The 26,280-nt window shown below is 39.9% G+C and overlaps 2 protein-coding genes across 2 annotated transcripts; one reads left to right on the plus strand and one right to left on the minus strand.

Annotated features, from left to right (window-relative positions):
- The first annotated feature begins 522 nt into the window (after positions 1 to 522).
- Positions 523 to 25,326, plus strand: LOC144648583 (serum amyloid P-component-like). Its single transcript, XM_078508105.1, has 6 exons — positions 523 to 630; positions 1,137 to 1,399; positions 2,252 to 2,366; positions 19,179 to 19,253; positions 20,703 to 20,922; positions 22,157 to 25,326. Exons 1-6 carry the CDS (start codon positions 555 to 557, stop codon positions 22,524 to 22,526), a joined length of 1,119 nt encoding a protein of 372 aa, XP_078364231.1. The 5' UTR covers positions 523 to 554; the 3' UTR covers positions 22,527 to 25,326.
- On the minus strand, positions 9,858 to 15,456 carry LOC144647992 (uncharacterized). The gene is made up of 2 exons (XM_078507650.1): positions 14,179 to 15,456; positions 9,858 to 10,178 (listed from the first exon to the last, which is right to left on the minus strand). Exons 1-2 carry the CDS (start codon positions 15,454 to 15,456, stop codon positions 9,858 to 9,860), a joined length of 1,599 nt encoding a protein of 532 aa, XP_078363776.1.
- Positions 25,327 to 26,280: the final 954 nt, after the last annotated feature.

The following is a 26,280-nucleotide window of genomic DNA, read 5'->3' on the forward strand; positions in this document are numbered from 1 at the left end:
ACTGAGCCATGTAATTCAATACGCCTTTTAATTATTGAACGCAAAAGAGAAATTTCAATGGGCCTTGTTTAGGTCGACAATGATAAAGTTTTGATTTGAAATTACCATATATGGAATTGCAAGTGCTAGAGCTTAGAAACTGCACGAAAAGTCTTATATGCGACAATAATGTTAAAATGCCTTTGACTAAAGAACAAGAAATGGAACACAAATGCTTATTTTTTTCATCGTTTTTTTTAAATATAAGTTCTGCTAAAAGTACGGCCAAACGTTGAGACAATGTATTGAAGTTTTAACAGGCTGCTGGTTTGGTTTACGTGCAGAAACTATAACTCCCCGGGGGGAGAAGCTAACTCAGTGACAAGCAGCCAATTGCGGATGTGTCCTTTGTGTCTCCCATATCACGGTTTAAATATCATAATTAACAAACTGCAGTCAGTAACTTGTAATCGGCTTTTAGGCCATAGGTAAGTAATACATATATGCGTTGGTGTTAAAGGGTTGTCTAATTTTGGTCTAGAACTTCCTGTTGATCGCACAAGAACTGAGGCAACATGGGTCTTGCTCTCCTCCATTTTGTCAGTCTTCTTGCTTTGATCATGTCAGTGAGCTCTGGAGAAACTTCAAAAGGTACTATTGTATTCATCTGTTGAAGAAGTTTTGTATCAACCTTAGCTTATTTAAAGAAATTGAAGAACTTCTTAAAGGAACCACTGTGTCACGGATTTAAGCGAAATTTAGGCATGAAAATGGCTATCAAATTTGGTGAAATAAGAAAAATAACCGCTTAAAACAGTAAAGGAACATTTCAATACTACCGGGCACCGCAAATACAAAAGAAGGTACGGATGTTGAAAAGTGAAGGAGATTGAAATGGATTGCAATATGGGTTTTTGAAATACCATTGGGCTGAACAGTTCTCAAAGTTGATCTCTTTTGCTTGTAACTTTAAATTATAACGTCCGGGAGACACATTTGGTTGTTATAAAGCTATGGTTTTGTCATTTAGATCCATAGTAGTGATTTCTTTGCAAACATTAAGTTTCGTAGAGAGTATTTGGCAAAACGTAATAAAATAAACTTAACTCAGCCGTGACACAGTCCCTTTAATATTGATTTCTTGATTTTCAACTTAGGACAACCAGCTTACAATGGTCTGATGTATGCCAACTTCAAAACTCATAGTAAATCCTACTTAAACATCACAAGTGTTGCTACAGAACTTGTTCAAGATAAGACAGATTGTGCGTTTGCGTGTGTTGCCACAGAGTCCTGTTTCTCCTTTAACCTGGCCCGAAACAAAACATCAATAAAGCTGTGTGAACTGCTCCCATCTGACAAATACATTAACTCGGACAAGTTCGTCACAAGCCAATTTTACGATCACTTCAGCATTCCGGTGAGTATGACAGCAAGCCGTTATATTACGATATATTTAGGATGCCTTTAAGGTTGGGAAGTATTGAAGCGGAATAATGAACGACCAGGACATTAAAATTTATGCCTACTATTTGTAACGTGCGCCATCAATTTCTTTGCAGAACTGTGGACTGAAGGGCTTGCTCGCAAAGTTCTCAGAATCGTACAGAAATTTCTGAAAATTGCAGACAAAAATAGCATTAACTTCAAAACAACAGTTACTCAGACAGCTGCCGTCTGCATAAGGGGAGAAAGCGGGGTTCCATTGTACATTCTCGTAGCCATGACGACCGGCAGCGTCGAACGGTGACTGTATACGCAGCCTATAACAAATATAATTCACTTTATTACAGAAAAACTTTCGTTTCCAACAAATACTAATAGCTTTTAAACTAAAAAGGTTATACCATCGGCTCTAATCCTATTTTAAGTTTTCATTCAGTCTTTCATTCAAGTTTTGTTATGTTAGGAAAATACTGAAATATATTTTCGGCTCACAAAGACACCTTGGAGACATATCATCAACTAATTTTTAACTTCAAATTCTTATTTTAAAACTACATTTAGAGGCTGTTTCTGTCTTGAAAAATGGATTTCGCTCATTTCTTGTGAGTTGCAAGACATTCATGTACTTATACTAAAACCACAATCGCTTGATTGGATTATTAATTTTTTTGGAGTTTTTAAGCATATTCGGTTCACCCGAACGCGCGCTCGTATAAACCGATAGTTTGAATTTAATAACTGCTGATAACAATGAACAAAATGTGTGAATAGTTTTTTTTTTTGCTTGGTACCATAAATTTGAATGTAGGTGTTTTTCTTCTCTTAGTCTCCATGCTCAAGTGGACCATGCCGTAACAAAGGAACTTGCGTACCAGTTTATCAGACGAATAGCTTTACTTGCCTTTGTGCAAAAGGATACACAGGAGGGAACTGTGAAATAGGTAAGAGATGCTTTTCTGAAATCCTATTAAAACCACTTTTAAAAGTTACTTCCTTGTACAGTTGTTCAAAGTCGTGTGGCATTTGGAATTTTTTGACAGAAATAACACAGATACCTTGAAATAACACGTGCTTTTAACAGTCAAGTGTAATCATGTTTGTCTTTTACCACTGTGTTACGAAGTAAGGGAAACTTTTTGATTTTCACAGAGGAAAACTTTAATGGAGAAGTTCATTCCAAAATGGCACTTTTTTCTTCACGCCAACGAAAAGGTGATTCCAAGATCGAGGCAACTCGCTCGGCTCGCCGGCTCGCCTCGCTCCTTGTCTCGATTAGTGACCAAAACCGCCATCTTACATGTGTGTAAAATCGCGAGCGGCACCCAAAATCTCTGCGGCTTGTGCGCTCAAAAATATCAAGCTTAATTGCTGTGCCAGAAATAATTCCTATTGAACAATTGCTTCCTTTGTGTATATACCAAGATGGCTGCCGCAAGATATTCGTCAGAAGTTTTGCAAGCTATGATGGAGGAAAACCTTCGTGAATTTCAAAGAAACCCCCAAAGAAACAATATGTTTTTTGTTGCAAGAACTAATTTTGATGATTGGCTCCGTGTATGGAAAATGAACATACCTGAATCTGACAGAAATAACAAAGATCTTTTCACTTTTGCAAGAAAAAACAAAAAAAAGTTTTATGATCTTTTATTAAGTGAAATTAATGACTTAAAAACCTTAAAAACGAGCTTTGGGTTGGAAGTTAAATTTTATAAACAAAAAAAACGGTATAACAGAATATATGTGGCATTATTTTAAAGAAAAACAACCGCACGTTTTTAACGAACATAATAAAAAACAGATAAAACAAGAGTTCGATAAATTTATTGAAAGAGCAAAGGGAGAAATAGAGTCTTGGTCAGAGAGAGGCTCAGGCTGGGTTATTGAAAGAATAACAGAAGTGTACGTTAATGTTGCACGCTATCAGCCATTGCGCGGAGGAAGTTACTTACCTCTTCCTGCTGATTTGGCAAAAAAGAAAGCAATTATTAACGTGCAAAACAGGGATAACGAATGTTTGAAGTGGGCTTTGAGAGCTGCTTTATTCCACCAAGAGATGGAAAAAATCCACAAAGAACAAGCAAATACCCTGTTAACGATGGAATTAACTATGAAGGAATTCTCTTTCCAACACCTGTAAAACAGCTTGACAAGCTTGAGGCGCAAAACAAAAACCTCGCAATAAATGTGTTCGGCTGGGAAGACAATTGTGTGATTGTACACAAAATAAGCGAGAAAGAAAGAAAAATTCCTCGTATTTGCCTTATTTTAATTGAGTCAGGATTAATTCAGCATTACTGTTTTGTTAAAAAAGTAAGCGCTTTGCTTTATGATCAGAACAAACATCAACATAAAAAACACTTTTGCATGATGTGCTTGACCGGTTTTTCAACAGCGGACTTGCTTGAGAACCACGAAAAATATTGCAATGGTGTGAACGGCAGGCCAACAAGAATCGAAATGCCAAAAAATGGAGAAAACACCCTTTCTTTTCAAAACTATCACAAGCAAATGAAAGTGCCATATGTGATATATGCTGACTTTGAGGCATTGGTAAGAAAGATGCAACGATGTGAACGCGAAACGCTCAAGGACCGCCAGAAGAGAAAAGATCTTGGTGAAGAACTGGAAGACTTGGAGCAAAAAAGCTACACTGAAAAGACAGAACAGCACGAGGCATGTGGTTTTTCTTACACTGTAGTAAGGAGCGATGGCATAAACAAACCTCCAGTGACCTACAGAGGTAAAAACGCAGTTGAAGTGTTTTTGAAATGCCTTTTAAGTGAAGAGAAAAAATAAGATTTGCTTTGTCAACACCAAAGCCACTTGTGATGACGGCAAAGGATTGGGAAGAATACAGAAACGCAACAAGTTGCCACATTTGCAACGAAAGTTTGATAAGAGATTCCTTTTTTGACTCAATGCCTGTTTGGTGCCACGACTCAGGCCGTTATTGTGGTCAAAGCCACAAATGTTGTTATTACGCGGCACTTAAAGAAATAGAATTTGTAGGCCCAAAAATAGAAAGAAAAGCAAAAAATAAAACAGATCAATGGATTGCAAAAACCCAGGAAGAATGTTTGTTTTGCTCAGAACCTTTTATGAAGAAAGATTATAAGGACTCTGTAAAAGATCATTGCCACATAACAGGCAAGTTTCGAGGAGCTGCGCACAACGCATGTAACTTGAAATTGAGAATAAAACCAAAAACAGACCAAATACCAGTTGTTTTTCACAACTTAAAAGGCTACGACGCACACCATTTAATGCAGGCTATGACTAAGCTAAAGCTTCCAACAAAGGAAGAGAAAAAATGTGGTGCAAACAACATGGATGTAAAATGTGTTGCCAACAACATGGAGAAATACATTACATTTTCATTTGGAGGGCTAAAATTTATTGACAGCTTAAGTTTTCTTTTAACGAGCCTTGAAAAGTGTGTAGAAAGCACTCCAAAACAAGCTTTAAAAATAACAAAAAAACTTTTCTTTGAAAAAAGTGGACTGTTGTTGGACGATGGAACATATCCATACGAATACATTGAACAGTGGGAAATGTTTAAGGAAAATGATTTGAGCCAAAGTTTTTTTGAAAAACTGTTACAACCAGAAGAAAAAGAAAATATTATAAGCCGACTTGGGATTTTTACTAACGAAAAATTAAAAACCATTTTTATTGAACAATACGAAAAAGCAAAAACCATTTTTCTTGAAAACTTTGAACTGTTAACAAAAAAAGGAATTTATCCATACGAATACATAGACTCATGGGATAGATTTAAAGAAACAATTTTACCAAAAAAAGAAAATTTTTACAGCAAGCTTAATGATGAGCACATAACAGATAAAGAGTATAAGCATGCACAAAACGTGTGGAAAACCTTTGGCTGCCAGACGTTGAGTGACTACCACGATTTGTACGTACAAACTGACGTTACTCTTTTGGCAGATGTTTTTGAAAACTCCCGAAAAATATGTCTTGAGAAGTACGTGTTGGATCCTGCAAATTATTACACATCTCCAGGCCTTTCTTGGGACGCACTATTGAAAAAGACAGGAGTACAGCTTGAGCTACTGACAGACTACGACATGCATCTTTTTGTGGAAAGAGGAATAAGAGGAGGAATTTCAATGGTAAGCAAGAGATACGCAAAGGCTAACAATCCTTATGTTGAGGGGTATGACGAAAAAAACCCCAAAAAATACTTAATGTACCTTGACGCTAACAACCTTTACGGGTGGGCAATGAGCAAGCCGCTGCCAAAAAGTGGTTTTAGATGGAAAAGAGTTATGCCGACAGAAAAGAAATAATGAGAAAAAAGGAGTTTGCAAAAACCGGCTGGATTTTGGAGGTAGACCTCGAATACCCTGCAGAACTGCATGAAGAGCACAACAGCTACCCATTAGCACCTGAGAAAAAGAAAATAAATAAGGACTTGTTTTCACCCTACCAAAAGGAATTGATAAAAAACCTTGATCTGGACCCACCAGACAGCGAAAAGCTTGTTTTAACTCTTGAAGACAAAACTAATTATGTTGTGCATTATCGAAACTTGCAGTTTTATTTGAAACAGGGAATGAAACTCAAAAAAGTGCACAGGGTTTTGGAGTTCGAACAGGAATGTTGGATGGAGCCGTACATAAAGATGAACACAGAATTCAGGAAAAAAGCGAAAAACGACTTTGAAAAAAACTTTTACAAGCTAATGAATAACTCAGTTTTCGGAAAAACAATGGAAAACCTGCGTAACCGTGTTGACATAAAAATAGCGCGAAGCGACGAAACGAACAAAATAAGAAAACTGGTTGCCAGTCCATTGTACTCAAGACACGTTCTGTTTTCAAACGATCTGGTCGGAATAGACATGCGGAAAAGCAGACTTTTTCTCAATAAACCTGTCTACACAGGTATGACTATCCTTGACGTAAGCAAGATTTTGATGTATGACTTTTTTTACAACGAAATGAAAATGGAGTACGGGCAGCGCTGCGAGCTTTTGTATACAGACACTGACAGCCTTCTTCTGGAGATTGAAACAGAGGATATTTACGAAGATATTTATCAAAACAAAACTCTATACGACACAAGCGACTACCCAAAAGAGCACTCACTTCATTCATACGAAAACAAAAAGGTCTTGGGAAAAATGAAAGACGAATGCGCAGGAACACCAATTTCAGAGTGTGTCTGTTTGAGGCCAGAAATGTATTCAATACTGACAGAAGACCAAAAAAAAATAAAGAAAGCTAAAGGAGTAAAAAAGTGTGTGGTAAAAAAGAAAATCTTGCACGAAAATTATTTAGAAACCCTTTTTGGAACAAAGCAGTTATGGCATGGAATGAACATACTTAGAAGCGAGGGTCATGAGATTTACGGAATGCATCTCAACAAAGTCTCGCTGTCGCCTTTTGACTCAAAGCGATGGATAGCGGATGATGGGATACATACAAATGCTTACGGGTATAAGTTTTGCGAAACAGAACGTTTATAGCTTTTCTGGTGGTAACTGTGTATTTGGAGGAATAACAAGCAATTCTTCACGCACGAAGCCGCGCTTTGGACCATCGTGCAAGTAATAAAGAACTGGCTGATTAGGTTTAGTAACAGACCTTTCAATGCTGTAGACTTTTAATGACCAAATCGGATCTGTAGCCCTTTTTACGCCGCCTTCCAGCTCGTCAGGTTGGTAGAGATAGCGCACATTAACGAGAGAGGGTATTTTTTTTTCTTTCTTGCCAACAGGCCTTGTATATTTTGAGGACGGTTTGGACGAAACAGCCTTTTCTTTGATTGCAGTAGCAGGTTTTTTTCCAGTAAGACTGGTAACTTCGTTGTTCAGAGCGGTAACAACTTCGGGAAGCCTTTTTACCCACGCTGTCGACCGCTGGCCAGATGGCAGGTTCATCTCGACACCGTACTGATAACCAAACAGGCGCCCTGCCAGTGTTTGATTAAAACGTTCAACAATAGCTTGATCTCTGTGAATGTTAACACGCCCGCGTCTAATATAGGTTTTGTGATTTTCCATTTCTTTAGTAACAGATCCCATGAATTCGCGACCCGGGTCAACTTGCAGCATCTGTGGCCATTTTAGTGCACTTCGCCTGTAAATTGTCTGAAAACCTTTTGCAACCTCAGTTGAATCTTTGGAGGTCAAAGGCTCGGCCTCTTTGAAACGGCTGGCAACGTCAACAACAGTCAGCGCGTATTTGTAAACTTTTCGCCCTCGCGGCAGTTTGTCGTGTGGCAGAAAAAGAAGGTCCGCCTGGTGGACCGCGTTTGGAGAAGAAACATCGAATTTTGGGCGAGGAACGTATCGTGGTGCCGGAAGGTAGATCTGCCAAAGGGCCTGCTTAACTAGCCACTTTTTTGCGGCATCTTCGGAAACCTTGGCAGCCTCGGCTAATTTTTTTATCGCTGCAATTCCCTTCCAGTAGCCCTGGGGGCTATAGTAGACTTTCGAGATCTTTGCATCCATGCGTATACAAGAAAAAAAAGAAACGTTTAAAGAAACCGAAAGGCAGCGTACCCAAGTGCAAGCGCGCCAGCGCCAACGAACATCAGTTCACCTTGTTTCTGCTGCTCGCTTGGCTGATAAAAATCAGAGAACTTGGGCTCTTTCGGAGGAATCATTTGTTTGTCAGGATGTGCCTGGTTATAGAGTTTGAAAGCGTAGTCAGTGTTTGTGAAGTTCTGTTTGGCCTGCTCTTTTATTTCCGCGTTGGTTTGTATCCAGTCGAGGAGCTTGGTGCGGTCTCGAGACTATTTAGCGTAAGCTGCCTGGTAAGCCTCTAGAGCTTTGTCGTGCCTTTCTTTTTCTTTCAAAGCGGCGTCATCTCCACCACCCAAAGCTCGAGCAAGGTAATTGCCGCCAATGAAAGCAGCAGCGTTCAAGATAGCTCCGCCAGCCATAATCGCGATGCTTGCCATTGTGTGTCTTTGTTCTTATATTATGCGAATTTTTTTTTAATTGGTGGGGAGGATTTTCTGGTCCTCGAGATACTGTTTAAGTGCAACGCTGCCAGCCATGACGGCTGTGAACTTTACATAGTTCATAAAACTGCCGCTTGGGTCGGATGTGAAGTTTTCTTTCACAACTTTTTTGGCAGCCCAGCCGATTCCGGCGGCTAGGCCAGTAAGAGTGGCGGCATCCATGAGTGTTTTTACGAACTTGTTGTCGGACATGGCGTTTTGATATAAAATAAAAATAAATATTTAAATTAAAAAATAATTTTATGCATTCTTTCAATCTCATCAAAGAGCTCTAATAAAGAAAAAAAAAGTTAATTGCTAAAGTCAGAAAGTAACACAGAAATCACTTGCTTAAAAACTTTCGTTGGTCAAACCAACATCACCAACCGCAGAATTAAAGGTTTTTTCCATTTCAGCAAACACCAAACTTTTTGCTTTTTCAATCATCTCTTTTCTTTTTTCTTCATTTTCTATTTTTTCATACTCTTTTTCAAGTATTCTTAAATCCTCATACCACCTGTTTAAACTTTCTACAGATTTTTCAGCAATTGCATAAAATTTTTTTAATTTTTCTGGTTCTAGCCGGTTTAAAAAGGCTTTTCCCTCTTTCAAAGCAGCTGTTGCTCGTACCTCATCTTTTTCAAAGCATTTTGAAAGCATAGAAAGCACAAAAAAGTTTCCAAAATCCATTGGGTCAGACATAGTGTATGAACTTGTTGTGGTCATAGTATTTCGTTTACTTAAAAATCGCAAATGTTTAAATGAAATTTATTTAATCCATCAAACGGATTCCTCTTTTTGAGCCATTTTGGCTTGTTGGTTGCGGAATTCTAGAGCCCGTTTGGCGCGTGTCTGAAGAACGCGTTGCAACCCTTCCAATACTTTCTGCTGTAACTGGTGTGTCATCAGTTATAAGAGTTGGCGGAGCTTTAAATGTTGGACTTCTTTTTTCGTTTATAAAGGCTTTTATGTCTTCGCGTTTCACATAAGTTGTAACGATTGCAACGCCGATACCAAGCAAAGATATCCATTGATTTGTGGTGAGACCGCTTGATTGCGGCTGAGCCTCGGGCGGAGCTGGTTCCGTTACGGCCGGTGGTGTTACATTTCGCTTTGCAGCCGCAGATTTCTTTTCCTTTTCTTTTGCAATTATTGCAGCAGCCTCGATAGAAGCTTTTTTCTGTGCTTCACGAGCCTGTTTTGTTTTTTCTGCAGCAAGCTTGCCAGCAGCAACTCTCTTTGGATTTTTGGCAGGCTTTGTTGCAGGAGTTGTTGAAGTGACAGGAGAAGAGGTAGAAACAGGAGTTTCCAATTCACGTTGTTCGAGCTCGGCCATTATATTTATGAAAAAATAATATTTAAATAGAAATTTGCTCAGCAAGATCTTTTGCTAAGCAATTTCTAAGCATTGCTCATTAATTATTCAGTATTTTCTTAGCTTTGTTTAGGAAGTCTTGTGAGTATTACTCAGTAAAGGTGCCTTCGGAGCTTTTTTCCGTGGCGCCCTGCCGCTCAGAGGCGATTTCATCAAGATCTGACTGTTTTTTTGATGAACTTGCTGAGTCGTAATCAATATATTTTGCTGTTATCAAAGCAGCAGAAGCAGGAGCAAGAAGCTTGCCGTAATTGAAAGACAAACTGCCGACAAGATTGGAAAGCTCGCTGTTTATAATGTAGTCATTTTTAAGCTCTTTTTGTAAAGCTTCAATATTTTTCATGGGCACAAACAGACTTGCTGCTTTTGTTAAAAGAGTTAGCGCGCTGTCAATAAGATTTTCCGTTGTCTTGGTGCCAACGTATGCCTCATATCTCTTGAAGTACTTTTCAACTTCTTTATCTGTCAAGCGCTTCACCTGCTCGTATGTCAGCTGCACACCGATTGCTTCTTTGGCTTTTCCTGTTGAAACAAGGATTGCAAGCCGTTCACGCAAAGCAGGAATGTCAGGGCCTTGAATGAGTGCCATAGCGCTTTCTGTACTTTCTGGTTCAGCTCCTAGCAGTTCCATTACGGAAGCTAATTCTTGTTCACTTGCAGCGCCCTTGACGCTCTCGGGAGGAGAAGTTGCGAAAGGGTCGGCCATTTATTACTATAAAAAATATGTTCAATAAAAAAAATTGTTCCGTAAGGGTGGCGATGAGAAATGACAAGATGCGAAAACTTATTTTTTTTTAGCTTTAAAATGATTTCTTTGTAATCCTCATTGGCAAGTTCGCCAGCGTAATCCTCAAAGATTGCCTTCGTGGTCTTGGCAGAGGGGGTGTAAAAGAAAACGATTGCCGCCACATTTTCGCGGAATGAGGCTGTTATGCTTGTCATTTTTTGAGTTAACACCCATATGCTCAAGCCTGCGTGGCGAGCAGAGAAAGCAAGATTCACCAATTCACCCGTTCTTCCCTTTACATCTTTCGATGCAGCACAGTCGTCGAGGATGATAAGCGTGTTCGTACCCTCAAAAAGAAATCTTGAAAGCCTTAACCAAGATTCCACCTCGTGCTGCTCGCAAATGAAAACAAAAAATCGAATATCTTCCTCAGCAAAGCGATAATAAGTCTTGTTGTGCTCGAAAGTCGGGCAGATGAGCACGATGTAGTCAAACTTGCCTCGGAAAGGGCCACAAAGCTGATTGACCACGTATCTTGTTTTTCCTGAGTTCGTTGGTCCCACAATGAGGGCGTTGAAGGGTATATTGGCAGGATCCATCTTCGTTCGTATATTATAAAAGCACAGATTCTAACTGCCTGCCAATTATATTCATTTGGGCGTCGCTGATTACGTAAATGTGGCAGTTCAAATTACCTGAGCCGCTTGCTTTCCTCTCTAGCTCAAGCTGGACACCGTCCTTTGTGTTCACAAGGCGCGTGCCGCTTCCGTGCATCGAGTGGTCAGCCATGGAACGCAGATCAATAAGAAGGCCAAACTTTTCTTCTGTGTAAAACTTTTGCAGAGTCATGTGCTGCGTTTTATTTTTTTCTTTCATGTAGAATCTTTTAACTTCTCCCCAAATGTCCATTCCTTCGATGCCGTTGTTGTACAGCATGTTTGGCGAGCCGTTGACAGTGATGCTTACTTTTGTAAGGTCCGGGTTAATGTACTTTTCCGAGCTCCTTGCACCTTTGTTATATTGCTCAATAAATAGGAGCAAGATACCTTTCATGGACCTCCTCTGCGGGTTGACCCTTAGATTCAGACGTGTGTCGGAGCCTTTTGCAAAAGTCGTCACTTTATCACGCTGGATGTGGTCGTAAGCGAACTCTTTGCCGCCCGAATAAGCGCTGAACGCTTCATCTGCAATTTCCTTGCTTCTTATCATCTCGTACTCCAGCTGGATGTTTGTCAACTTGTATTTTAGTTTTGTTGTATCTGAGCCTCTGACCACATGTTCGGCTGCCGCGAGCTTCAGTTCGAACACAAGATCGTTGTATAGTGCCTGAGGATAAAATGCCCCATGGTCAGTTAAAATCTGGTGATCCAGTCGGATTCGGTATTTATTACCATAGAGCTCATTTAGCTTTTTTTCTGCTTCGACTCCTGAAGTTTTCTTATCGCCAGCATTTGAGCGAATTTTGTTGAGGTCCTCGCTCTGAATGCCCTCTGGCACCCTGTCGTCGCGCTCCTCCTGCGAAAGGAAAAAATCCTCAAATATTTTGTAGATGTCATAGCCCACCGTGTCCTGCACGACGGTGCCTTCGTACTTTACAACAAACTTGTCGACCAGAGCTCGGCTGACGTTGTCAACCAGAAAGTTGTTGGCATGGCCTCCGCTCAAGTCGATGTTGAAGCGCAGCGCCAGCGAGCCAGGCACAATGACCTCGTTTTCGTTCAGCTTGGGCACTGAAACATACAACGTTTCCTCTGGATTGGCTTCTGTGCGGTCAAAAGTGATTCGTTTTACCGCGCGCTCGGCTTTCAGTGCGCCGAGTATTTTCTCTGTGCGTCCCGGTCGAAGGTTTTCTTGAACAGCAGCCATCTCTCGATTGGTTTTATTGTTAAATTGAAAAGTTTAATTTGAAAATATATATAAATTACGTGATGGCGGAAGGTGGTGGTGAGCTTGGATACGAGAACCCTGATTTGGACCAAGATCTTGACCACAACAGTGATAACGATGATGAAAAGGAACAAGAGGTCGACACAACCCGACCATTTCAGCCCGGGGAGGCATCCACACCCTACCATGGGGGTGAACAACATGAAATGCAAACGATGCAGCACGAACAGAGCGGGCTGCCTGATACCTCCTACGACGAAACACATTTGCTTGAAAGAACCCCTTCGATAAGTGATCTTCAAAAAGAAAGTTTTTTGCGGCAAAAACTTAAAAAAGCTGTAGACACGATAAAAGGCAAATTCCCCAAAGCAAAATTTGAAAAAATTAGAATTAGAAGAGGCACTGGGAAAAATGAGGGGAAAATTGTTGCTATAGGAACTAAAAAAGGCGAGTACAAGATTCTAAAAGATAATGAGTCAGGCTTCATGAAAAACTTTTTAGACAGCTTCAAAGATGAACTTGGGCCGTCAGCTGAAGATCTTATTGCTCAAGACAATGAGAGCATAAGAGATGAACGCCAAAGATTAAGAGAAGCTGAAAAACAACTTCAAGAGGCCCAAAAAATCGCATCAGAAAGAGAAAAAGCTGCTCAAGAAGTACAAGATCTGAGAAACAAAATCGAACGAACTCAGGCCAGAATTGAACAACTTGGGTCAAACGTTGAAAATGAAACACAATTGCGTGAGCAACGGCAACTTTTGAAAAACTATAAAACGGATTTTGAAAACGCAAAAAAAGAAGTTTCTGCTCTTGAAAAACAAGCAAAGCAGAAGGCAAAAGAACAAACACGAGTCGGCCAACTAAGGGCAAGCCTCGCTGCCAAAGAGAGCGAAAGAAACACTTTGCAAGAAAGGCTCAACGACACAAGAGCTTTGGAGGATCTAAAAGAGAAAGAAGCCGAGCTGAAGCGCCAAAACGAGGAAGATCAGGCTGTTATAGAGGATGAGAATGCCTCCCCCACTGACAAACAAGCCGCGGAAGAAAGAGTTGCGGAAAGAACCGAGGAACTTGGACGCTTGCAAACGCAGATTGCCGAAAGAGAAAGAGCGCTTCCACTTCGTGAGAGGATCAAAGAGATCTTCAAAAAACATGGCGTGACATTAACAGCAATACTTCTTGCTGCTGGTGTCACGATTGGTTCTGTTATTGGAGCCATTACAAACTCTTTGAAGGCCACCGGCAAAGCGTTGGGAAAAGGCCTAAGTGATATTGGCTCAAAGGTAGCATCAGCTCTGCCTGGTCTCATTGGCTCGATTGCGAAATTTCTTTTCAAAACCACTGGTCAAGTAATTGGATTTCTTGCAGAGCACACCTGGCTGCTTATCCTTGCTGTGGTTGCTTTTCTTGTTGAAAAATACATCAAAAAGAGACGTTAGCGCATAAGGGTGTAGAGCAAAGCTGCTGCTCCAACCGCGCCAACAGCGACAGTTGCTTTGTTTATTTCGTGTGAATCATTGGCTACGGCCTTCGTAGGTTTAGCGCTTTGCGCGTTGCTAGCTTGTGTTTCAGCAGCGCTTGCTGCAGGTGCCTGTTTTTGTTTTGCTGTGGCGCTCTTGTGTATAGGATTTGAAGGGTGGCTGTTTGGTGGGTTGATTTTTGATTTTCCTCCCGCCATCAGTTTAAGAGCTGCTTTTTTTGTAGCTTTATTAACCTCATCATTCACTCCTAATTTCATCCCAACAACAGCCTGCTTAAGCTGGTTATTGTAGCCAACAACGCTTTCTGTGTTTATCACCATTCGAGCGGGCATAAGCCAGGCACCTGGGCAGACTGCAAGGTTAAGCCGAACCTTAGCCTCGTCGATGGCGAGTTGGTATCTTTGGACCGACTTTGCCAGATCAGGTTGCCTTATAGCGTCTTCAACCAACACGAGGAACTCACTTTGCGCTTCCTTTGCACGGCCGCCTGTGCCAAGTATGCTACTTCGAACGTTGACCTGCGAACCCAAAATACAGTAGACAAAAGCCTCTATCGACTGGTTTACTCTCGACAAACCCGCCTGAGTAAGCCCTTGCGTTGCATTTGCACAAAACCAGTCAGCCTGTGATGCTGCAGAATCATCTGGCTGAATGTAATAAATAAGGTTACCGTCGCTTGCAGTTCCACCTTCATCCGAAAATTTATCGTAATCGGGGTATTTTGCTCCAGTTTTTTGTATACCATTGCTTGAAATCCAGATATAAATAGCACCAAGTCCGTGGTTTGCACCTGTTGTAAAACGAAAATCGCTTGACGGGTCGACACCGAACTCAGCACATATTCTTTTGTACGAAGCCACGTCGTACTTGTTGTCGAACTGGCTAAAAGTTGGGTCGCCTGGCAAGGCGCTTACGCTCTGAATTCCCCCCATCTGAAACAATATTCGCCTTATCGTGAAATAAATGTGAAAAAGATAAAAATTACGCACAATCGGTGGCAAGCTAAGAGCTGAGTGCTCTTCATCGAAAATATCTCGACTTATACCGCAGCCTGTTGTCGCGCACCATACCGCAAAGTTAAGTTGCTGGGGCCAATAGGCCATGTTAGACCCCGCAAGCCACTTTTTTGACTCTTTTCCTGATGTATGCTTCAGTTTTGTTTTTTGAAAAATCTCTCTTAATTTCGTTGTGAAATATTGATCTGGTGTTACGTAGATGTTGATTTTGCTGTTAAATATTTTTTTCAAACTCGGTGCGGCTTCGTGAAATCCAACCGCGGGAATTGACAAAGATGAGCCTTTTGCGCCGCTTGGTGACAGCTGTTGTGGAAAACCGCCTGAAATTTGATTCACCCCCAGTGCTTTTTTCATCTCTGGGCTCCAATATTTGCTGTCAGAGCCAAAAACATTTATCAAATGGCCTTGTTCTGCCTTGTAATAAATGTCTGCCGTTGCTGTGTGGTTGTACGCGAACTCAACCTGTGCAACAAATTTTGTTCGGTCAGCGTTTGGATATTTTGCAAGAAAAGGTTTCCACGCATTGTCTTTTGCCGCTTCAGAAATTTTAGTTGCTTCTGGGGTTTTCATCCACTTCATAAAATCTCTTTCTTTGGAATCAAGAAAAGTTGATTGAGAAATGTCATCAGCTCTCTGAATAGGCGGAGCCATTTTATATTAAAGATTTATTTTTCAAAAGATAATTATAAAGATGGTTGTGCTCACAATCGACGCGAGTTCCAACGGGGAAGCTGTTTACTTTGACCAGCCAATTGAAAAACCAAGGTTTATCAGCCTGCTGTCATGCTCGTTACAAAACAGCTGGCGTAATCTGGAAGAAATTGGCTCCATAAGCATTAAACAAAACAATGTGAGCAACAATGTTGCTGTTTTTTTTCCAGGCAACTACAATTTTGATGAAATTACAACTTACCTGACTAATAAGTTCAAAGATCAACAAAAGCTAACAGTAAAAAGGGATGATTTAAAAAGAGGCTTTTCAATAACAAAAACAAAAAATATTGAAAGCTTTTCTTTTGATAAAAATCTTTCTAAACTTTTTAAGAACACAATTGTTGATGCTGCTAACGCAAGAATTGAAGATTTTACTATACCAGACTTTTATTACATTCACTGCGATTTACTTTCCAAAGAAAATAACTTGTATAATGGAAAGCCAAGTGACATTCTCGCTTGTGTACCAATAACCGGGAAACCTTATGATTTGGTTCATTACCCTCAAAATTTTATCAATAATTCACGTCGAATCGACGCTGTTCAGAGTGTGAACAGTGTCACATTGACCGTCAAAGACAAAACTGGCAGTAAGTTTGACTTTGTTGGAGCTCCGCTGCATTTTGAATTAGAATTAAATTAATATTTTTTTATTGTATACGGCCATGTCATCTGCTAATGTTCTCCCTAGTGCACCTGCTTATGGTGATCGCGAAGAAACACAACTTTATCCAAGCCTCCCAACAAATGCCGAGAATTTTCGGCTGACTGAAATAAGTAAAATTGAAAAAGAAATATCCGCTGAAGCTGAGCATTACAGGCTTGTGTTAAAAAAATATAAAAAAGTCCGGAAAGTTATTCACTATTCCGTGGTCTGTCTTGGCACCGTGACGGCAGCTCTGTCTTCTGGAGCTGTTGCGACTTCACTTGCTGGTGTTGGAATTGTTATCGGCGTTCCTGTTGCAGCAGTAGCAGGTATATCTGGCGCAGCTTCCACTGGCCTGTCAGTTATCAACAAAAAGCTTGAACGTAAAGTTAATAAGCACTCAAGAATCCTCGCTCTGGCTGTTGCAAAACATGACTCGATAAACAGCTCTGTCTCACAAGCTCTGAATGATAATCTTGTTTCTGACAAAGAGTTTCAACTGATCACACGAGAAATGCAGAAATATCGCCAACTTAAAGATACTTTACGCTCAAACTTTGCAAAAAAACAAACAAATTCACTCCAGCCAGACATCGGAAAAATTCGGGAAGAAATCAAGAGAGAAGAACGCAAAAGATTGGAAAAAAAACTTCTCGAAAGTGCCACCGACATTTCGAAATAAAATTTCAGTCCAATAAAACATTTTTTCATTTTATAAAAGAATGATTGTCTGCGCTCATCTTGTCGTTTACTTTGTGTTTGAATATTTCACGCCCGAGTGTCAAAAAAATATTCGATACATAACCCGCGATGTTGTTAATTGCCTGAACGAGGCAAAATAAAAGGTTACAGCGCACTTAAAGTGACTTTCAGCCGAGTCGAAAGGATTAAATCTGAGTGTGCAAAAAATACAATTAAGTTGAAGCGAACAGCGAGAAATTGCGTGACCCACAGCGGCATGCAAATTTTTTTTGTGTTTGCGTGCGTGGGTGTACAAAGTCGGGGTATTACCCGAATGATATTTTTAGACGGTGTAATATCATGACTCATCGCCAATGACAAACACCGGCTGTGGTATTTGTCAAATACTCTCTGTACTACTGTTTCAATCAAGAGTCTTTTCTACCAATTTTTAATCTTTTGCCAGTTGATTCTCAATTTTTTTGCTTTAGCCGTTTAAAGCTTGATTAACACATCGGCTTGTTTACAATCATGTCGCTTTAGAATATTCTGGACTTCCGGTACGTCACACACACATGCCAAACATGCCGATTCGCCATTGATTTTCAGCGTTTTTAAAAAAATTTTTTTTTCGTGAAAAAAAAAAATCACAAGCGAACAGGAATGTGTGGTGCGATTTGGAATGTCCTTTCTATTGTGCGATTTGGAATGTGCTGTATAAGCAAAAATAATTTTACGCAGGATTTTTTTTTCACTTCTCTGGTTGTTGAAACAGTTCAATTTAATATGATCTATTTTATAAAATATTATTTTTTTGGCTTTTAGGTTCCAAAATTTGGTTATGGTGTTTGCTTAAAAAATACATCCCTGACGCCATTTCTATTTATCGGTTTATATTCTAAAAATGCACCCATGACGGCATTTCTATAACTGAGCTCTGTCCTCTAAAAACTCCTAAAAAAAAAACAATTAGATTACGTCAAGGGGGTTTTCCGTTTCTTGACAGCAATACACCCACGCAATCAAAGTCATTGTTGTGACTTTCTGTGTTGCTGCAATAATTTATGCACTCACCGGAGCGTGCAAGTCTTGTTTAGCTTGTTAAAACGTTTGCGACAACACTGCTGTCTAATTTTTTTAATTTTTCAATCAGCTCGTCTGTTAAAAAGATTTTTATTTGTTTTTCATTTTCTTTAGTTTTTTTGTAGGTTGTAAACGCTTTTCCACGAGATCTTTTCAAGTTTTTCTTTACATTCAAGTTAATTTCTCCAGTTCTCCCTCTTCCCATCTTCGTTTACTCAATAAGAGCATTTGTTCAATAGGAATTGTTTCTGGCACAGCAATTAAGCTTGATATTTTTGAGCGCTCAAGCCGCAGAGATTTTGGGTGCCGCTCGCGATTTTACACACATGTAAGATGGCGGTTTTGGTCACTAATCGAGACAAGGAACGAGGCGAGCCGGCGAGCCGAGCGAGTTGCCTCGATTTGTGCCAAAACCGCCATCTTACATGTGTGTAACTTTAAATACTGTTTAAATACTTGACACTGCTTGTTAATTTTGTATTGGCTTGTTTTTCCAAATGCCTATTTGTGCAGCATCATTTTGCACAAACTGAGCTCCAAGAGATAATAAACGTTGAGCTCTTTGACGTCACGCATACATCGCCAGGCTGCTAAGTTACTCCAAGATGGCGGCGGCCGGTTCTCAATTGTTGGACTACTTCAGACAAAAATTTCATAGGGTTTGAATACTTTTTGGAAGCTGAAATTTTGGTGAGTAACATATCTTCGTATTACCTTTTCGTTGGCGTGATGAAAAGAATGCCATTTTGGAATGAACTTTCCCTTTCACAATAGACCATATTCGTATTCTCGGTATTGGACTGGAACTAGCTTGTAATGGGGGCTAATGCGGGGGAATATGATTAAAAAGGGCTTCATGTCATTTGCATTTGAAAAGATTACCCGCATGAGCCTCCATTGCAAGCTAGTTCCAGTCCAAAACCGAGAGTACGAATATGGTCTATTGGGTGAAATAAGGCTACAAGAAGTTCAGTTGCGATGATAAGAAGCGTTTAAGGTTTTTGTTGTAAAACTATGGTGAATAGAAGAGGGGTTGAATTGCAAATTTTTAATGAAATCTTGCTATGCCAAAAATAAAATACCCTTGACAACTGATAAAATTGGAGTCCGTAGTCATTCCATTCACCTTTAAAATCAGGCGACAATAACCTATCGTCCCGATCCTTTATTGGGACAGGAGGAAATGACGATATTGATGCCGACAGCTGCAGCTGTTCATCAGGGTTAGACGGAAAACAGTCCTGTAAAACAGGTAAGCCAATCAAATATTAGCAGATTTCTTCACTTTTCACTTTTATTCACACATATTTTGAGTACATATATATTAATTTGTTACTACCCGAAAAATAGCAACAGCTAATCGGGGCGGTTAGTAACACTAACAGAACAACTGAGTCAATAATTGTTTTAATGCAAATTATGCTGCAACCTGATTGGTGAGCTATCGTACACCATTTACACTAACCCAGAGACCGACCATTAGCCAAACTACCATTTTGATTGGCTACACAAGGACCGTGTAATTTTCGATAGACTGCACTGGGAGCGCGCGCAAGTAAAATTGCTGAAATCACAAACCAAAACTACAATTAAACCACTTGCACCGAACTTATAGTTGAATAGATTGGTCTCTGGGTTACGCTTATACAATAAGACGGCTCGCTCTCGGTTTCTATTGACTTTTGATCGTTGACTCGCCATAAACAACCAGTAGAAGCCTCGAGCTTGCTGTTTAATTGTTAAATAGTTCTGTTCTCTTATTGGTCACGAATGTGCGGGTCGTCTGGAAAACCCGAATGGCGAATAGCGAACAGTCGCGAATAGCGAATAGTACGAATAGTGCGAATAGTCGCGAATAGTGACGAATAGTCGCGAATAGTGACGAATAGTGACGAATAGTCGTTTAATAGTCGCGATTAGTGACGAATAGTCGTAAACAGTCACCGTGGATAAGCCTAGGAGGGTTTCTACAAAATTTACCGCCACATGCACAGAGCAATCTACAATCTATTCGCTATTCGGGTTTTCCAGACACCCCGATTGTGCTGCTCTGCGCCGCATGGAATACATGTTCCCACAGCTTTATCGACGGTTCCCCCAGAGTGTTTCTATGACTCTACAGAAACATGGAGAAAATGTTTGTTATTTCTTCTAAAAAACACCGCAAGAAAAAAAAGTAGTAAAAAGAAAAAGAAAACTGGGAATTAGCATTCGAAGCAGACGTCGAACACGTGACCAACCCAAAGAGCATCTGCACAGGAGGCTAACTTGAAATCGGATCTTACTGCCACTCGGCTGCGACTTGGGAAAATAGCTTTTGTTCGTTTGTATTAAAGGGTCTAAGTCACGGTATTTTAAGAAAATTTTATATATTTTCGTTAATTAAGAGCTCTAAACTTCAAATTGGCAGAGCAATAGTTATTTATTGGCAAAATCACGGCCACATAACAAACAAGGATAATTTTCGAACACTTTAAATGACACCTTCCTTCAAATTGTGATAAACTTGAGAAAGTCGGGCCGACGTTTTTCAAGTTTATCCGAACGCAATCCGTTTTAATCTTCTCGAATTTTGCCCATCCATGCCCCTTTTTGGCCTTTCAGTGTTTCTTTTGATTTTTTCTACAGTTTTAAGCCGTTATTGTCAATTCTATGACCGGTTGGTCAGTGCCTCTTAAACACATGTCCTTCTCTTTTTCAGGATATCGACTGGTGTTCCAAACTCGATCCACAGACAACTACGCCATGAAACAGCCAGCCATAGGATCTGACCTCAGCGAGTTATCCATGTGCTTTTTTATGAAAATAGTACCAGACGGGCAGGAACATTCTGTTATCAGCTACTCCAAAGAAACCGCTAACGATTTGTATATTTCATTTCCGCCTCAATCGACAACTGTCTTTATCGGCAACACAAAAATGTAATTGCTGCTATTTGCATTATCTCATAAATATAGTGTATGTCCCCTATACAGTGAGTCAACTCTTGCCTTGCGGTCACCCCGCTCTTGCGGACACTAGCTATTACCTGACGGACAAAATCCAGATTCCCGGCGAAAGAGGTTTCATTGGATTACGGACTCCCTCTATAAGGGACACTAAACGACGCCCCGAGCATGTCTGCTATAACAAGAGTGGACTGTAAATGTGTGTAAATAAGACTTAATTAAAATACTATATACAGTCTATACTAAAAGAAAGCAAATAATCTATTGCCAATTTTAAATACATCTTATTCGATGGTATTACAGAGGAAGGAATGAGAGAACTACACGGAACCTGTTAAACAGGTCTTGTGGAGAATATCGTGAGATATTTATATTCCTTTCGCGCGTCATTTGTACTCCGCAAAGCGGAGTTGGATAATAAATAAAAGTTCTTTTGAGATAGCACACTATGGGCCTCTTTACATGAGAGCCGAGATGAGTTTCGTCCCGGGATGAAAAAATTTCATTTTATATGAACGTGTTCATCCCGGGATGCCGGGACGTAAATCGTCCCCCCCCCCCCGAGTTGAATTCATCTTGCCCTTGCTTACATTACATTACATTACATTTCATCCCGGAGAGACTGTTTACATGGGGGTTTTCATCACGTTTCATCCCGGGATGACATGTCATGCCGGTGCTTAGGACAGGGATGAAATAGTCCCGGGATGAGTTCATCCCGGGACGAAATAACTCATCCCGAGACGAAATCATGTAGACAGTAACAAGAAAATGACCAGACACCGAGCTGAATTCATCCCGGGAGGAAAGTCATCCCGGGACGAAAACTCTCATGTAAAGAGGCCTTATGTCTGTAGATATATCTCCGTCGAGGGAATCGTGACATATTCATTTTATTTCCTTCCTTAAGACAAACAGTGAAAGTTTGATAGAATGTCCAAAAATCAACATCAATTAAAAAGCTCAACAGGCGCGCATCCCACAAAGGTTGAATGTGTCCTGACCACCTCCTCTGTTTGAAGCGTCAAAGTTTCTTTTCTGGCATAAAATGCTGCAGTATAGATATTCGAGTAGATGATTAATTTTAAACTTCTAGTGTAAATTTTATTTACTAAGCCATAAATAAATAAATAAGTAAAGAAATAAATTAACTTAATAAATAAATAAAAATATAAATAAATAAGTCTTTTTTGTAATTTATTCTTAGGAGTATCGACATGGTCGCAAATAGTACCTGGCATCATTTTTGTTTCACATGGGAAAACACCAATGGCGTCTACAAATCCTATAAGGATGGTAAACTGGAAGCCCAAGGTGATGATTTCCGAAAGGGTTACATACTTAGATCTGGAGGCACTGTAGTGCTCGGACAAGACCAAGACAGCATTGGGGGAGGTTTCAATACCAATGACGCCTTTGTTGGTGAAATGACAGAAGTGAACATGTGGGGCAGCGTTCTCTCTGAAAGCGACATTGCAGCCCAGTACGAAAACTGCAGCATACCCCATGGCTCAGTTCTTGCTTGGCCTATTTTCAAAGATGTTATGCATGGTCAGGTGCAAGTGGTAGAGCCATGATCTACCGGAACTAAGGTGATTCCTTAGTGTTGCACTACTCATTTTTACAGCGCATGTTTTCATTCGTAATTAGTGGCGGAATTTTCTTTACGGCTTATGCACCTATCGATGTTAAGCCGCTGCTTGAGCTTAGCTGAGACTTTCTGTTCAAATGCTCAACTCCAAAGCATTTTTGGATGTTCAATGAGTCACTAAACTTCAATAAAATGTTGTAAGAAAGTCCGTTAAAACGGTCAAAAGTCCCCACCACGGGCAAACAATTGCTGTCAAATCCCCTGCCTATGCCCGGCCTCACCCCCAGCTGCTTAACATTGATAGGTGCATTAGCTCGCCAGAGTGATCAAAATTTTTCACGTAAACTACAATAAGCATAGTCGCCCATTCATTTTCGCACATTTTCAGTCCGGAAGTAATCATTTTTGTGCTAAAAAATGTCGGAAAAATACGTCCATGGACATCAAAGTAGTAATCCTGAGATCACGCAAGAGAGGAAAAATTTCAGTTACAGTTGAATCCCGATAACTCGAACCCTCAAGATAAATCGAGAAGGGTCGAGATATCGGGTTTTTGAGTTATCGAAGGTAAAATTAGTAAGAAAATGACCTGGAGGGGAACCGAAAAAGGCTTGGGTTAGCTGGAGGTTCGAGTCACTGAGAGTTAGAATTATCGAGATTCAACTGTAATACCATTTCACACTGTGTCTTTGCCATAAAACACATAAAGCGCGATGCGATAATATTTACACGTGCTTAATGGGTATTATCACAGGAATAAACAGAGAATTCATCTCCCTTTCACGCCCATTTTGACCTTTCTTTTTAATGCACATTTCCAATCAATTTTTTTAATGAAAACTATCCGGAGGGGTTAAAAAACGACTTTCAATAAGGGCGAATCACAAAAACGGCACTAAAAATGACTAAAAACAATAGATTGTAACTTAGATTTGTGGGTTTAAGACTCTTAGTACGAGGAATTGTAGTTAAAACTATGGCTAAACGTTTTAGTTGAGGTCGACTTTTTGAAGGGACAAATCGTGACCACCTGTCAACAATTTTAACCCTAGTTTTTAAATTGATATTAAAATACCAACTTGACTTTCGTTGCCTAAAGTCTTCGAAAAGGGCTGAATAGAATCGGCAAATCACACGGGTATATCTTTTATATGCTGGGACGAGACTTCCTGTAAAGCACATGGACGTCTGGTCTGAGAAATGCGCTGCCTGACTTCCGCTAAAGGGACAGTGTCATGGGAAATCTTTTAAGTTTTGGTGTAAAATATTCTAGAATTACGAGAAAACACTCACTGTTAATCACAATAACCTTTGAACAACAAAAAGAAATGCATTAAATCATTCTCCAAGAGGTGTATAAACCGCAATCAATAGTTTTTGAGAAATTTTCTTCCAAGTAAAACCTGACTGTCAAATTTGAAAACCCTCGGCCCGACGTTTTCAAGTTTTAGGTCATTTCTTTCCTACCAGCCTGTACCACGTTTTAACAATTTTCAGGACTTTGTAAAGTACGATTTAGCAAGGCCAAGCCACTATGAGTGGATTTACTATTCATACCAACACCTTCACGAAATTTTCAAATTGCACTAAATCTTGTTGATACTGCCCCCTTAAGACGAGTCATCGTTATCGCGCTTATAGTAAACGACACGACTCGACTCACTTCATGTATATTGGTCACGAATTTTGTGTCTAATTTGGCCCGTAATCATACTTATGAATAGACAAATCGGACAACTGAGCGCGCGCGTTGTTGTTAATCACTTGTATGATTTCTGACCGAATTGAACTCCACTTCATATTAGATTATAACCATAAAAAAATTGGGACAAAAAGAAGTGTCTACTCTTGTTGTTATATAAATACAATGAACGAAGTATAGCTGAGTGGTTTGGGAGCTTAATACGTAATCTCGAGGTCTCCACCCTGCTACTAGTTGGGTCTATCATTGTCGATCGTCACCTTAAGTTCAGCTCCTCTGTTATGCTTTGAAAATAAGCACTTATTGTATTGGGCCCAGTTGTTGAAAGGTTGGTGAACGCCATCCACCAGGTAAATCGCTATCTAGTAGATAAGTGTTGGCAAAACAATATAACACTATCCACTGAATAGTGATCTATCCGCTGGATAGCGTTTTCCACACTTTGAACAACCTGGCCTGGCCCTGAAGAAAACTGCTCTGCTATTAAAATATTGGCCAATACATTTTACCCTTTTTTCGTAGAACTAGCCTTGCAATCAATTTGGCCTTCATTATAGTAAAGTCTATGCGACAGATTAGTTAGTTTCCAAGCATGCTACTTAAAAACGACAGAAACAAATATTTCAAAAAATTCTATATTTACATGCTTTTATGAATCTAAACTGGTAAGAAAAAAAACCTGGTAAGGGATAACAGCTCTTAAATTTGAAACAGTAGTATATAATGACAGTACGTCCCCTGTTTTCGTACAATTTTCTATTATAAACTGTACTATACTTTACCAGTAATTCTCGGATCGGGACGTGTTCATTTAATGTATCAGGAGTGTGTTTTTTGGTGTACATAAACCAGCAACACGGAACACGAAAACGAAACACGGAACACTGAGCGCGGAATTGGCGCGGAACGGGAACATGGAACGCGGAACGCGCCCAACTCGCCGGGATAGGGTTAGGATTTGGGATCGTGGTTGGCGGTTAGCAGTAAATGATTTCTGCATCGTTTGATTAGATTATTAAGGGAGTTCTGGGCTGCTCCGGTGTACTCCGTTATTTCTGGTTTATTGCACTGCAGATTTTTAAAGTTTGTTGATACGCCATTAGTGTAGTTGTAATGTCTATTGACATTAAATGTATATAATTATGTTGTACATGTAGGTCAAATTAGTTTTCAGGTCAAATCTGTTTCTAACCTACGTTAATTAGTCTCAACCTGAAGATAACACGTTTTTATCACTAAAAAACAATTTTAATTTATTAATTCGGGTTTATTATCAATGAATTCAAGTTATTTTATATTAATTAAAAGAGTGCCATCTTTAGGGTGAAACAGATTAACCGAGGTTGAAAACAGATTCGACCTACAACATATATTCTATAAAATATATGCTATACAACATACAAATACAAATATTTGTATCAAGCTCTACATATTCATGCATAGAGCACTCTTAGGATAAGTGAAGCAATCTAGCCATCGTTTATTCGTGTACTATACAACATATATACCTATAGCTTATATACTATTAGTATGCTCTTTGGTAGACGAGTAACAGCAATTGATATAAAGGTCGGCACACACTAGCTAGGGGACTAGTCGCAGGGACTTATCCCTTAGTGTGTACTGGAATAAAAATGACCGATTTGTGGGACTATTGGTCCCTGCGACTAGTCCCAGAAATCAAACCAGTTTAATTCGTGGGACTAGTCGCAGGGACCAAAAATGTGGTCCCTGCGACTAGAATTTCGATTTAAAATACGAGTATACACACTAGGGGACTGGTCCCCGAAGCAAGTCCCTGCGACAAGTCCCTGCGACTAGTCCCCTAGTGTGTGCCGACCTTAAGTTTTACGGGTGAACTGTGAACACTGGCGATAAAACCAGTGAAAGAATTGTAAAATGTAACAGCGTGCATGGTTACTAGTACCGTATAAATTTACTCTCGCGTGTATTTAACTTTTGTGTGCTATTATCCATTAACAAAAAACAGCGGTCACTTACATTTAGGTTCTGCGCGTTTGATCCCAAGTACTACGAC

This window comes from Oculina patagonica, chromosome 4, assembly GCF_052425735.1.
Source record: "Oculina patagonica isolate OP01 chromosome 4, crgOcupat, whole genome shotgun sequence".
Lineage (NCBI taxonomy): Eukaryota > Metazoa > Cnidaria > Anthozoa > Scleractinia > Oculinidae > Oculina > Oculina patagonica.

What these genes read in the sequence shown, in the direction of transcription:
- LOC144647992 (XM_078507650.1), bottom strand. Translation starts at nt 15,456, where the DNA reads ATGAAGTGGATGAAAACCCCAGAAGCAACTAAAATTTCTGAAGCGGCA. An exon ending in GGCTTATGCCCGCTCGAATG is followed by an intron (nt 10,179 to 14,178) that starts GTGATAAACACA and finishes GTTGGCACCAAG; the next exon opens with ACAACGGAAAATCTTATTGA.
- LOC144648583 (XM_078508105.1), top strand. Translation starts at nt 555, where the DNA reads ATGGGTCTTGCTCTCCTCCATTTTGTCAGTCTTCTTGCTTTGATCATG. An exon ending in ACGATCACTTCAGCATTCCG is followed by an intron (nt 1,400 to 2,251) that starts GTGAGTATGACA and finishes TTCTTCTCTTAG; the next exon opens with TCTCCATGCTCAAGTGGACC. An exon ending in TTTATCGGCAACACAAAAAT is followed by an intron (nt 20,923 to 22,156) that starts GTAATTGCTGCT and finishes ATTTATTCTTAG; the next exon opens with GAGTATCGACATGGTCGCAA.